Below are 15149 nucleotides of genomic sequence, written 5' to 3'. Positions count from 1 at the left end.
ATCCCCCAACCGTCTCCAGGCACTCACACAGGACCTTCACTGAAGCCAAGGATATTAACGAAAACCTATTAAATCCCACTATATGCATTCACCAAGAGATGCATACAACATAATCATGAAAATATACAGTAAAATCATTTTAAAATGATTGTTTTTAAAAAGTAGTAAAATATAATGCAAGTGACTGTTAAAAAAAAAAAAGGTTAACAACAGCGAGGCTCAAAAATATGATATATGATAAGTGGCGGCAATTGAATGTGGTATTGTACATAAAAAGCCCTGTGTAAAAATGCCTTGTGTTTTTCCAACAGGGAAGACACAGAGAGGGAGCCAGGTGAGTTTCAAGTAGGAATGCGTTCCAAAGTTGCCCTTATTTCGTGTTCAGCTCATGCCCACAGATGGCACTAAGGTCTTACTTTCCAGGCCAACTTCTTCACAAAAGCAACACACAAACAAGTGGTTCTGATGGGCAACGACTGGCTAACTGGCTACCCAGGATCAGAGCAAAGTAATTTTATCAAGCCTTTAGTAGTCCTACCTAATTGTTCACTAAGTGGTGGTAAAAAGTTTCATCCAGTTTCACTTTCTGAAAACTGGTTTTCCAACATCCCAAGAAAGCGGGGGGGGGGGGCCTCTCTGCTCCCGTCGGGGCACTTCAGTAATAGGTTGTTTTTGTTCCACAACCCAGAAACATTCGCTGCTGAGTGGTATGAGTTTTATACTAGAGCCACTGGGATCCATGGCACATATCTGTCAACTATCCAGGACATCCTTTGTTGGGGGGCCGTGCTCTCCTGTGAGCTTGAGATTGCAGGGCCCAAAAGTGCATGTTTTGGGGGCACCATGCTCTCGAGCAGGTCATGTGACTAGTCTGGCATGGATGGTTTGGCACTAGGACAAGCTGGAAGGTACGGTGGCTCAATTCACATAACAAAAACTGCTACAGAGATACCAGGATTTTCAAAAGCAGGGGGTCCATGGCTTGGCTTTTGAAAAACTGTGGGTCTGCAGTACCTAGCAAATTGGGAACCACATTTCTAGGGGGCAGCCTGTGTGACAAACTATACCTTTGGAAAACATCCATACCTCCAGAGGCTAAAATAGCTGGCTGACTTTAAGTAACTGAAAATATGGCAGATTTATCACTCTTGACTCTTGACTGCCAGGCAATTGGCTTTATGAAAGACGAGGATCCACAGCTGAGCAGAAGAGACTTCTCAGAGAGGAGAAGCTCTCTTCCCCCATCATGGACAGAGGCAGATATTGGCCTCCTAGTACAAAGGAGGAGGAGAAAGAAGGAGAACCGGTTTTTGTTTCTCTTAAGGATACTTATGGTCGAAGTTGTACCACAGCCGGAATAACCAAGCGCTCTCTGCTCTGGTACTTCTCCTTTCATTTTCCGGCACTCCCTGAAACAAATCAATGAGGCACAATTACAGTACTTTGGTTGACAAGAATCACACTCCAAACAAGGCATTTGGCAAGGAAAAGAAACTCTTCTGCCTGTGATAGCTTGGCAAAGCATTGGTGTCAGAGGCTTGCAAGCATTTTCAGTGACGTGAACCACAAACAGAAGCTTCCCTTTTCCTGCCACCCCCTCTTTCACTGGAAGGCCATGCTGAATTGTCCTAATTTCTGGCAGATTGACATGTCCTGGGTTCCAGCAAGTCGAGGCACTGAAATGGTGCTTTCATGCAGTGTTAGAAACAGAGATATGAAAGCTAGGAGCTAAATGGCACCTTAAACCTAGGTTATGGGTGCTGCAACTGAGTGTCTAGGCATGCTTTTTTATATCAAGAATACAAAGCTGAAAATGAATGAACTGCACCTAAAATCTTATGTTCATTTTTCACATGGTCCAGTCCTTCCCCTGCCCACCCTCCTAATATTCTTAAGACAGACTCTTCTCTATTCTTCAGAGAGTAGCTGGAAGTGGGGAGGCAGAAAAAGGTCCTCCTTTCCTTCCATTCTGCAGTTTTAATCTGAAATCTCAGGTGCAAAGCTCAGAAACTGCTCACGCTAATGAAATTCCCTGTCACAAAATGCGCCTGGAGCAGTGGGAGTTTCAAAAGCTGCTTTCACATACTCTTTCATGTGACTGGGGGCAGGCAAGGAAAGGCAGGGCCTACAGAGCAAGGAGAGTTGGCTTTGCTCTTCCTCTTCTTCATGTTGGCCCTTGGTCCCGAAACGGCACCAATCCTTCCCAGAAGCTTCTGGCTCAAATTCTGCACAGCTAGTCTCTAGTCTTGGGTTTGCATGCCGGTGCTTGTAATCTGCATGGGAGAACCAACAGACCCTCCCCATCTGCTTGGGACTGGTTTCCTCTGCCCATAATTATTCCCCTGGTATGTTATTTCAGAAGATACGCTTGCAACAGAGTTCAAGTATCTACTCAGCTTCGAGGTGCCTTGAAGGCAGTCACTACTCTGCAAGGCTGCTGCAGAAACAGAACGGTAAACCGTTTTGGATACATAAATAAAAAAATGTTTACGTGAGGAAATTAACCAACATGCCACCACAACAAATGTGAGGATATCCACCATGGACACTCCTGTGTTAGAGGCAGAGAAAAAGAGCACAGCCACCTACCACGTTCTCCTGATCTGCATCCACACCAACCCTGCAGAGAAGAGGAAACAATTACTCAAGTTCTCCTGTGGGCTTCATCTACAAGGCCTCTCACTGCCCAGATGTGGGCTTAAAAGCTAAAAACACAAGCCCACAGCACTTGCCCTTGGCAGGAAGGGTGCATGGTAGAAAGAAAGAAAGAAAGAAAGAAAGAAAGAAAGAAAGAAAGAAAGAAAGAAAGAAACCACCTTTTTTTCCTCACACAAAAATCAAACTACTGTTTTAAAAAATTAAATTATATTATGAAATGCCCATAACAAATTACACCTGCCTGCTCCAGAGTCCTTTTAAAGGTTTTCATGTTGCTGTGGACCACCCTAACGTTTTGCAGGAGGGAGGCATGGAATAATTTAGTAAATGAAGCCCCACTAAGTTCAACAGGACTTACTCCCTGCTAGGCTATGTATGTCAAGCCCTGCAGTCTTAGATTTCTAAGCTAATCCAACTGTATCTGGCCACTGATTTTATCCTTCTCATTAAGTCATGTGACCAAGGAGACCCCCAGCGACCAAGAGGAGACATTTCACAAGCACACTTTCCCCATCATTCAGTTCCTGCTTAACACTCTTTCTCACTTCAGAAAGACGGACCCTCAGATTCCATTGTTATGAAGTGGGGAAATGTGGAGCAAAGGGTTTCTCTTCCTTCGCTGGCTTCCTGGTTTTCACCCCCACAAATGATTACAGGCTGTAGAGGCACAGTTGCTTCTCAAGGACAAACATGCACACCTGAACTATGTTTACTGAGATGAAAAGTCTCTGATAGGATTTGAAAATAAAGGCTAATAATTATGTGGTCCATTCAGTAAGAACCATTTTATCTGTTCTAGATTTCTCATTCTATGTGACCCACTTGGCTATAAACACTGTTTCAAGTGTCTGAAAAAAGTTCTTCATCTGGAATCTCAGCACCATTTTAATAAACTGCAACTATTTGTTATGCTGCTTATTAATGAATTGTGGCATTTATTATTTCTTCTAAAACGAAACGTGAGCACCCAGCGCTTGGGCAGCAAAATGGGGCCACCTACAGACAAGATAAGGGTTTCTCCACACGAGATCTCACCAGGTATCCCCCCAAAAAGGGAAGGAAAAAGCTGCAAATGAAATAATTGAAAAGCAACATAAGAACTCATGCTTAGAGGCCTCAGGGACCCATAGAAATCTGAGGGCAGTAGAGGTTTGATGGGTGGGAGGCAGGGAAAGTGAGCGGGGGAGAGTGGGCATTTACCTGCTCAAGCCTGTGATAACTGAACCAGCTGGATGACAAGCTGCACAACAGGTTTCCTTTTTTCCCCTTTTCCCTTTTTTAATTTATTTCTTACAGTATTACATTCAACAAAAAGAACATCTTTTAACATTTCTTACATTCTGTTTCTTACATACATATACAGTCAAACCTCGTTCTGTGTCTGCCTCCGCTTGCATCCGCTTCAGCAAACATCTGCAGCAAACCCGGAAGTACTGGAATGGGGTACTTCTGGGTTCGCCACTCGTGCATGCGCAGAAGCGCTAAATCGTGCATGCGCAGACACGGAGCTTTGATGTGCATCATTTTCAGGTTGTGGCGGGGCCTCTGGAATGGATTCCTGCCGTAACCCCAGGTTCCACTGCATCACTGTACATTTTCCCCCTTTATATCCCTGTGACTTCCCTCCCCCCCATGCTTAGCATTATTTAGTTAATTTTATATTATTTTAATATTGTGTTAAAGCAATATACTTTATATAAAAACCCTTATAATCTTTTCCAACTTTTATCCTATATCAGTAAGTTTCTTTTGGAACAATGTTTTGCCTTATACTCCTCTACACATTCCCATTCTTTCCTCAGTTTTTGATTAAATTGTAATCTGATTGCTGCCATCATTTTGCCCAATTCAATAAATTCACAAAATTTAATTTGCCAATCTGCTACTAATGGGACTATATCTCCCTTCAGGTTTTTTGCCAGTAAAACCCTAGCAGCAGCCGTCGCGTATAGGAATATTTTTTTCTTATCATTGGGGATGTCTTTTGTCACTATACCTAGAAGGAACGCTTCTGGCTTTTTCTCAAATGTTATTTTAAACATATTTTTTAATTCTTCATAAATATTACTCCAGAACTTTTTGATTTTATCACATCCCTACCATACACAATACATTGTACAGATCACAGCAAGATTCCTTATTTAAGGCAACAGCACAAGACTCGAACCGACACTCACCTGATATGAAGGCACGACAGCATAGGAGTGGTGCCACCTCCAAACACCCAGACGGTAAAGAAGACGATGAGAAGCGTTGTACTGAACATCATCTGCCGCGCATAGGTGGCTGTGTCCCGAATGGCCAGCGCAAAAGCCATGGCTCCACGGAGGCCTGGGAAGAAAGGCTCATCAAACCTTGTGTGGCCTATGGCTGGGCTCCTAAGAGCCTATTCCATTTTTGTCCCGGAGTCTGAATGCAGTATGCACATGCAAGAACGTGTGGCCGCGCACGCACACACACACACGCTTTTCTACTTTTCACCTTTCGAGTGCAAACCCCAACCCACTTCCCCTAAAAAACTCTCTTCCCTTTCACGTGGTGTTGCAGGAGGGGAGTGCTACTGTTCCAAGCTGCAACTTCCAGCAAAAAAGAATCTTGTTGTGACTTCAAGATGAACACAGTCATTATAGCATAAGCTTTCGTGGACCAGAATCTACAGTATGATCACAGGGCAGCTGTCTCCCAGCTCCCGCTGGTACACAGGTGGAGACCCTCCCTGCCTGCCGACTGTCTGATCAGACTGCTGCATGCTCTGGTTATCTCCCGCTTAGACTACTGCCATGCGCTCTACGTGGGGCTCCCTTTGAAGGTGACCCAGAAACTACAACTAATCCAGAATATGGCAGCCAGACTGGTGACTGGGACCGCTGAGACCACGTAACACTGGTCTTGACAGACCTACATTGGCTCTCAGGAAGTTTCCAGGCACAATTCAAAGTGTTGGTGCTGACCTTGAAAGCCCTAAATAGCTTTGGCCCAGTAGAACTGAAGGAGCGTCTCCATCCCAGATGCCGGGGTTCCTTTCCCAAGGGCCTTCTGGCGGTTCCCTCCCTGTGAGAAGTGAGGTTACAGGGATCCAGGCTGAGGGCTTTCTTGGTGGTGCCGCCCGCCCTGTGGAACGCCCTCCCATCAGATGTCAAAGAAATAAACAACTATCTGACATTTAGAAGACATCTGAAGGAAGCCCTGTTTAGGGAAGCTTTTAAAGTTTGATGGACTATTATATTTTAATATTTTGTTGGAAGCTGCCCAGAGTGCCTGGGGAAGAAATAAATTATTATTATTATTATTATTATTATTATTATTATTATTATTGAGGGCTCTCTTCCAGAGGCAGTGCCCATACACCACATTGCTCAAAGCCAAAGGCTGCTGGCTGGCAAGAGGGAAAGCCTGCATGGAGGACCCTCCCTGTGCCACCGCTGCCAGAGAAAGAAGAAAGCACAACTTCCTCAGGTGCGGGAGGGAGCAGAGGCAGACAGGGAGAGAGGCAGGTAGAAGCAGCAGACAGGTGGGGTTTCTTCTTGCTCTGCCTGCCTGCCCTCCTCCGCTAAGTTGGGAAGGCTGCTGCTGCAAGACCAAAGTGTGTGTAGTTGCATTTGCACAAGTAACATGTGTGTGAAGAGATTACGCTGTACTTCTGCAGAGGCACGAGAGAAAGACGTCCAGAGCAAGCTGCACAAGGGCCTAGATCCTGCCTTAAGAGATGCTTAGATCATCTTTTAAGCCTCTGCCACTGGAATGATGCCACCTTCATGTTTAGTGCAGTGAAACCAATCAAATGGCAGGAGCTCGTATTTTTGCACTTTCATCAATTCTCGGCCTTTTGGCTAAGATCAAGTGTCGTATTTTTGCACTTTCAAAATCACAAGTACAAAGATAAATACAGATAAATACAAAGATAAATATAGGGGACAGGGCAAAATCCTCTCTCTCCATTTCATCTGCATCAGGAACAGCTGTACAATTACTGTTTGAGTGCCTGAAAGCAGGGATGGAGGATGGCTAATAAAACTGAAGCTGAACCCAGATAAGATGCTTTCCCTGTGGAAATGGAGAGTGGCCTGAAAATATCTAGGTGTCTGGTCGACGGTGAGGAATCTTGACTTATTTCAAGATAACTACATTAAACTATGGAAAGAGATTTAAAAAGAGTAGAGATTTGGGGAAGGATTAAACTTTTCCTACTAGGGAGAATTTCAGCTATCAAAATGAATGTGCTCCCCAAAATGCTGCTTTTATTTCAACCGATCCTGATTATTGACAAACCAAGTTGCCTCAAGGAATGGAAAAGGGGTATTTCTAAATTTGTCGGGGTGGGGGAGCCACGAATTAAAGACAAAATTTTGATTGACACAAAAGAAAGAGAATTGGCAACTGAAGATGACAGAATATGCAGAATTAGCAGGTCTAACAAGTAGAATAACAGAACAAGAAGAACAGGTATTTAAAGAGGAGTGGTATTTTTTTGTTGAGTATAATGAAAATAATTGTGCACAGTTAAAAACGCTGGCAGTATTAAAGTAACTCAACAATATAACATATTCTGTACTGATGTAAGATAGGAAAATTAAATTAGATAGATATATTAGAATATGTAGGAATGTTGGATAAGATAAATGAATCCTGGAAGGGGAGGGAGGGAGGTAAGTAAGTGAATGTATGGTATAATAAAAGATGTTTAATTTGAAATGTACAATTTGAAAATTTAATAAAAATTATTAATTTGAAAAAGGTGCATTATCTGTGGGCTGGTGCTTCTGAGGTCCAAAAATTAGGTAAGACAGCTTGTTCTGGCAATCTTCTAGAAGGGAGATGCCTGGAGTCGGGGGGGGGGGGGACTTCCTAGATTCCAAGCTGCCATTGCATGTCTGAGTACAATTCAAAGTATTGGGCTGACCTTGAAAGCCCTCAACGGCCTTGGCCCAGTAGACCTGAAGGAGTGTCTCCACCCCGGACACCGGGGTCCCTCTCCTGCAAGAAGCGAGGTTACAGGGAAGCAGGCAGGGGGCCTTCTCGGTGGTGGTGCCCGCCCTGTGGAACGCCCTCCCACCAGATGTTGATAAGCAACTATCCTACTTTCAAAAGACATCTGAAGGCAGCCCTGTTTAGGGAAGTTTTTCATGTTTCTTGCTGTATTGTGTTTTTAATATTCAATTGGGAGCCGCCCAGAACGGCTGGGGAAACCCAGCCAGATGGATGGGGTATAAATAATAAATTATTATAATATATTATTATTGCAGGCCCATGTGACAAGGATGCAACCTATACGGAGCTACAGCTGTTTCTCCAGCTATGGCCATTCTAGGAACAACCTCTGAGTTAGACTGTTGTAGTGTTTGGCTTCCCTTGAAGATGATCCAGTATTTGCAGCTAGTGCATAATGCTGCTCTCTTGCAGTGAGATGGGATCATTTTACACTGAATTTGAAATCACTGCAGGAGAGCAACCAGGCCCAGTTCAAAGTATAAGTACCAACAAACCAATTCCAAACAGCTTAGGACCCAAGTGTTTGAAGGAGTGCCTTCTGCAGTACTACCCAAGCTAGGTTTTGACATCTGCAAGAAAGGCCCTGCTGAAGGTTCCCTCGTTGAGCATAGCCCAGTAGGGCATATACACAGCAGGGCCTTCTCAGTGGCACCACCACCTTTGCTATGAAACGCCCTCCCTGTGGAGATCTGGCTCTCTCTCACTTGGTCTGCATTCAGTCAGCAATTAAAAGCTCATTTGTTCCAGAAGGCCTTCATTATGTAGAAATAATAATAATAATAATAATAATAATAATAATAATAATAATAATAATTTATTATTTGTACCCCGTCCATCTGGCTGGGTTTCCCCAGCCACTCTGGGCAGCTTCCACAAAGACCAAAAATACACTAAGATGTCACACATTGAAAACTTCCCTGAACAGGGCTGCCTTAAGATGTCTTCTGAATGTCAGGTAGTTGTTTATCTCTTTGACATCTGGTGGGAGGGTGTTCCACAGGGCGGGCGCCACTACCGAGAAGGCCCTCTGCCTGGTTCCCTGTAGCTTTGCTTATCGCAATGAGGGAACCGCCAGAAGGCTCTCGGCGCTGGATCTCAGTGTCCGAGCAGAATGATGGGGGTGGAGACGCTCCTTCAGGTATACAGGGTCGAGGCCGTTTAGGGCTTTAAAGGTCAACACCAACACTTTGAATTGTGCTCGGAAACGTACTAGGAGCCAATGCAGATCTCTCAGAACCAGTGTTATGTGGTCCCGGTGGCCGCTCCAAGTCCCCAGTCTAGCTGCCGCATTCTGGATTACTTGTAGTTTCCTGGTCACCTTCAAAGGTAGCCCCACGTAGAGTGCATTGCAGTAGTCCAAGTGGGAGATAACTAGAGCATGCACCACTCTGGCGAGACAGTCCGCGGGCAGGTAGGGTCTCAGCCTGCGTACCAGGTGGAGCTGGTAGACAGCTGCCCTGCATACAGAATTGACCTGCGCCTCCATGGACAGCTGTGAGTCCAAAATGACTCCCAGGCTGCGCATCTGGTCCTTCAGGGGCAGAGTTACCCCATTCATGACCAGGGAGTCCTCCACACCAGGCCGCCCCGTTCCCCAAAAACAGTACTTCTGTCTTGTCAGGATTCAACCTCAATCCATTAGCCACCATCCATCCTCCAACCGCCTCCAGGCACTCACGCAGGACCTTCACCGCCTTCACTGGTTCTGATTTGAAAGAGAGGTAGAGCTGGGTATCATCTGCATACTGATGGACACCCAGTCCAAACCCCCTGATGATCTCTCCCAGCGGCTTCATATAGATGTTAAAAAGCATGGGGGAGAGGACGGAACCCTGAGGCACCCCACAAGTGAAGGTCCAGGGGTCTGAACACTCATCCCAGAACACTCACAGCCCAGGAGGAAGGAGCGAAACCACTGTATAACAGTGCCCCCAGCTCCCAGCCCCTCAAGACGGTCCAGAAGGATGTTATGGTCAATTGTATCAAAGGCCACTCAGAGGTCCAGCAGAACTAGGAAACAGCTCTCACCTTTGTTCCTAGCCCTCCTGAGATCATCAACCAGCGCGACCAAGGCAGTTTCAGTCCCATGATGAGGCCTGAATCCCAACTGGAAGGGATCCAAATGGTCCGCATCCTCCAGGCATGCCTGGAGTTGTTCAGCAACCACCCACTCAATCACCCTGCCCAAGAATGGAAGAACTGAGACTGGGCGATAGTTGGCCATACTGGCCGCATCTAAAGATGTTTTTTTAAAGAAGCGGTTTAATGACCGCCTCTTTCAGCGGATCTGGGAATGTTCCCTCACAGAGGGAAGCATTCACCACCCCGCAGAGCCCATCGCCCAGCCCTTCCCGGCTTGCTTTTATTAGCCAGGATGGGCAAGGATCAAGGAGACAGGTGGTTGGTTTCACGCATCCAAGCAGCCTGTCCACATCCTCAGAGGTACCAGATTGAAACTGATTCCATGCAACTTGACCAGACAGGGCTCTAGCACTCTCCCGCCCCAGCCCTGCTCCCACGGTGGTGTCTACCTTCTTCCGAATATGAGTAACTTTATCTGCAAAAAACTTTGCAAAATTGTTGCAGGAGATCTTGGGGTCTTTACAAGGCCCCGATGGTAAAGGTGGTTCCATTAAATTGTGAACCACCTGAAAGAGTCTCCTGCTACTATTTTCTGCAGATGCAATAGAGGCGGTGAAGAAAGTCTTCTTCGCCGTCGCTATCGCCACTTGGTAGGCTCGACATGGAGCTCTAACCCGTGTCCAGTCAGATTCAGAATGAGTTATCTGCCGGCGGCGCTGTACCCGTCTCAGTGATTGTTTCATTGCCCTCAGATCCATGGAAAACCATGGGGCTGTCGGGCTCCATGCAATCGGAGAGGGCGCTTCGGAGCCAGAGAGTCAATAGTCCTGTTTAACTGCACATTCCAGCGGGCCACCAGGGAATCAGCTGAAAGGCCATCAACATGGGATAAAACATCCCCTACCACTCTCTGGAAACCATTTGGATCCATTAAGTTGAACGACGTGGCCCAGGGAGAGAGAGAAAAATAGTGGAAGTGAACAGCTGGCTTCGCAAATGGTGTAAACAGGAATGGTTTGGATTCTTAGATCACGGACTGCAGTTTCTTGAAGATGGACTTCTGGCAAGCGATGGGCTGCACCTCACAACGGTTGGGATGAATGTTTTTGCCAAAAATCTCAGAAACCTCATCAGGAGGGCTTTAAACTGACTAATGTGGGGGAGGGAGACAGTGCTCCTGAAGGTAGGAGTCTATCAATTGACGAAGATGATCATCCAAATGTCATAGACCAAATGGAGCAAACAGCACGCAGACCTAGTGGTGGGAGGAAAAAATCCTTAAATAAGAGACACGGGGGAATGATTAATGGACTTCAATGTCTGTACACTAATGCGCAAAGCATGGGTAATAAACAAGATGAGCTTGAGCTCTTAGTACAGCAAACTAAATATGACATAATAGGCATCACTGAAACCTGGTGGGATAAGTCCCACGACTGGAATGTAATAATGGAGGGATACAATCTATTTCAGAGAAACAGACCAGACAAGAAAGGAGGAGGAGTGGCGTTATATGACAGGGATGTGTATACCTGTGAGGAGATCCAAGATTTAGAACCTCAAAGCCAAAGTGAGAGCATTTGGGTCAAAATTAAGGGAGAGAAGAATAACAGGGACCTCATTGTGGGAGTTTACTATAGATCCCCGAGCCAAACGGAGGACATAGATGATGCCTTCCTGGAACAGATGGCCAAGCATGCAAAAGGAAGGGAGATAGTAGTAATGGGGGACTTCAATTACCCGGATATTTGCTGGATGTCAAACTCAGCCAAGAGCATAAGGTCAAACAGATTCCTCACTGGCCTTGCAGACAACTTCATTGTCCAGAAAGTGGGAGAAGCAACAAGAGGAACAGCCATTTTAGATCTGGTCCTAACCAATGTTGATGACCTGGTTAGTGGGGTAGAAGTGGAAGGATCATTAGGCGCGAGTGATCATGCTCTTCTGAAGTTTATTATACAGCGGAAAGGAGCAGCCAAGCATACTAGGACTCAATTTCTTGACTTTAAGAAAGCCGACTTCATAAAACTTAGGGAAGTGCTGGGTGAGATCCCATGGACAGTAATACTAAAAGGAAAGGGAGTTCATGATGGCTGGGAGTTTGTTAAGAGGAAGATAGTAAAAGCACAACTTCAGGCAATACCAAGGAGACGGAAACATGGAAGGTGCCTAAAGAAGCCAGGGTGGCTATCTAAAGAACTTTTAACTGAGTTAAGATTAAAAAAGGATGTGTACAAAAGATGGAAAAGGGGGGGAACCACCAAAGAGGAATTCAAACAAATAGCCAGCACCTGTAGACACAAAGTCAGAAAAGCTAAAGCACAGAATGAACTCAGGCTTGCTAGAGAGGTTAAAAGCAACAAAAAAGGCTTTGAAGGGTATGTTCGTAGCAAAAGGAAGAACAAAGAAACAGTGGGGTCACTCAGAGGAGAAGATGGTGAAATGCAAACAGGGGACACAGAAAGGGCTGAACTCCTCAAAGCCTTCTTTGCCTGAGTCTTCTCCGATAAAGAAAACAATGCCCGACCTGAAGAATTTGGAGCAAATGATTCAGCAGAGGAAGCACAGCCCAGAATAACTAAGGAGATAGTACAAGAATACTTGGCTAGTTTAGATGTATTCAAGTCTCCAGGGCCAGATGAACTGCATCCAAGAGTATTAAAAGAACTGGCAGATGTGATCTCAGAACCACTGGCGGTCATCTTTGAGAATTCCTGGAGAACAGGCGAAGTCCCGGCAGACTGGAGGAGGGCAAATGTTGTCCCTATTTTCAAAAAGGGGAAAAGAGAGGACCCAAATACAGTGGTGCCTTGCAAGACGAAATTAATCCGTTCCGTGAGGCTCTTCGTATAGCGGTTTTTTCGTCTTGCGAAGCAAGCCCATTGATAGCTTAGCGGATTAGCGCTATTAGCGGTTTAGCGGCTTATCAGCGGATCAGCTGATAAGCGGCTTAGGGCTTAGGAAAAGGGGGAAAAAAGGGAAAAAACCCCGCAGGAACTCGGAGGACATTTTCGTCTTGCGAAGCAAGCCCACAGGGAAATTCGTTTTGCGAAGTGCCTCCAAAACTGAAAACCCTTTCGTCTAGTGGGTTTTCCGTCTTGCGAGGCGTTCGTCTTGTGGGGCACCACTGTAATTACCGCCCAGTCAGTCTGACATCAATACCAGGGAAGATTCTGGAGCAGATCATTAAGCAAACAGTCTGTGAGTACCTAGAAAGGAATACTGTGATCACCAATAGTCAGCATGGATTTCTGAAAAATAAGTCATGTCAGACTAACCTGATCTCGTTTTTTGACAGAATTACAAGCCTGGTAGATGAAGGGAACACAGTGGATGTAGCCTACCTTGATTTCAGCAAGGCATTTGACAAGGTGCCCCATGATATTCTTGTAAAGAAGCTGGTAAAATGCGGACTTGACTATGCTACCACTCAGTGGATTTGTAACTGGCTGACTGACCGAACCCAAAGGGTGCTCATCAATGGTGACTCTTCATACTGGAGAAGAGTGACTAGTGGGGTGCCACAGGGTTCTGTCTTGGGCCCGGTCTTATTCAACATCTTTATCAACGACTTGGATGATGGACTCAAGGGCATCCTGATCAAATTTGCAGATGACACCAAACTGGGAGGGGTGGCTAACACCCCAGAGGACAGGATCACACTTCAAAACGACCTGGACAGATTAGAGAACTGGGCCAAAACAAACAAGATGAATTTTAACAGGGAGAAATGTAAAGTATTGCACTTGGGCAAAAAAAATGAGAGGCACAAATACAAGATGGGTGACACCTGGCTTGAGAGCAGTACATGTGAAAAGGATCTAGGAGTCTTGGTTGACCACAAACTTGACATGAGCCAACAGTGTGACGCGGCAGCTAAAAAAGCCAATGCAATTCTGGGCTGCATCAATAGGAGTATTGCATCTAGATCAAGGGAAGTAATAGTGCCACTGTATTCTGCTCTGGTCAGACCTCACCTGGAGTACTGTGTCCAGTTCTGGGCACTACAGTTCAAGAAGGACACTGACAAACTGGAACGTGTCCAGAGGAGGGCAACCAAAATGGTCAAAGGCCTGGAAACGATGCCTTATGAGGAACGGCTAAGGGAGCTGGGCATGTTTAGCCTGGAGAAGAGGAGGTTAAGGGGTGATATGATAGCCATGTTCAAATATATAAAAGGATGTCACATAGAGGAGGGAGAAAGGTTGTTTTCTGCTGCTCCAGAGAAGCGGACACGGAGCAATGGTTCCAAACTACAAGAAAAGAGATTCCACCTAAACATTAGGAGGAACTTCCTGACAGTAAGAGCTGTTCGACAGTGGAATTTGCTGCCAAGGAGTGTGGTGGAGTCTCCTTCTTTGGAGGTCTTTAAGCAGAGGCTTGACAACCATATGTCAGGAGTGCTCTGATGGTGTTTCCTGCTTGGCAGGGGGTTGGACTCGATGGCCCTTGTGGTCTCTTCCAACTCTATGATTCTATGATTCTAAGTGGCGGGGACGGACCATCCAAATCGGTCTCACCTCCCTGCAGAGGGGATGGGTCGCGGAGAAGTCCAGTTGCACCAGGAAGTGATCTGACCATGGCACTTCTTTTGTATCACTTTTACTTAGTGTCAGATCACCAACATCCATAGAAGTGAACACCAGGTCTAAGGCATGTCCATGACTATGAGTTGGGCCAAACTTATTCAGGGACAGCCCCATGGAGGCCATGCTTTCCATGAAGTCCTGAGCGGCCCTTTGTAAGGCCATGTCGGCATGGATGTTAAAATCCCCCAGGACAACCAAACTAGGTGTATCTAGGAGAACATTCGCCACAACCTGAAGCAGCCCGGGCAGGGAATCCTTGGTGCAGCGGGGAGGTCGGTAAACCAAAAGCAATCCTGTACTGCCCCTATTGCCCAACTTCCAGAACATGCACTTAGAAAACTGGGTCTTCCCAATAGGACGCCTGGTGCAAACTAGTGACTTCCTAAAAATCACTGAAACCCCTCCCTCCCCGCCCACAAAGCCTAGATTGCTGTGCATAAGAGAAACCTGGTGGACAAGCAGCGGCAAGGACAGGCCCATCTGCTTCATCCAACCAAGTCTCTGTCACGCATGCCAGGTCAAGTCTTCCATCCACGATCAAGCCATGGATGGCAGTGGTCTTATGAATCATTGACCTGGCATTGCACAGCAACACTTTCAGATCATGTGGGTTTCCCTTGTTGATTCCAGTATCCATCCGGTCAAGGCCAGACCCGGAGGCAGGGATAGTCTTCAAACAACGACTAAACCTGCCTCCTCGGTAATGACATGGTCTGGTCTTAGCGTAACTCTTCCTCCTGCCCATGATCACCGAGATCGGATGTCCCAGTGCCTCCCCCCCTGTGGAACTTGCCCCAGCCATCGTGTTGGCTGGGGCCCCACTCCCAGGCA

The 15149-nt window shown here is 46.1% G+C and overlaps 1 protein-coding gene across 1 annotated transcript in view; it reads right to left on the bottom strand.

Annotated features, from left to right (window-relative positions):
• The window catches only part of SLC9A6 (solute carrier family 9 member A6), a 63668-nt gene that overhangs the window by 5519 nt on the left and 43000 nt on the right, over positions 1-15149 (bottom strand). The window contains exons 12-14 of the mRNA XM_081846857.1: positions 4836-4989; positions 2590-2620; positions 1330-1409 (exon numbers count right to left, since the gene is read on the bottom strand). Of these exons, the coding sequence (XP_081702983.1) occupies positions 1330-1409; positions 2590-2620; positions 4836-4989 (265 nt within the window). The remainder of the gene's footprint in view (positions 1-1329; positions 1410-2589; positions 2621-4835; positions 4990-15149) is intronic.

Source organism: Podarcis erhardii (assembly GCF_964252035.2).
Source record: "Podarcis erhardii genome assembly, chromosome: Z".
In the NCBI taxonomy this organism is placed as follows: domain Eukaryota; kingdom Metazoa; phylum Chordata; class Lepidosauria; order Squamata; family Lacertidae; genus Podarcis; species Podarcis erhardii.
This window is presented reverse-complemented; position numbering and strand designations above follow the sequence as displayed.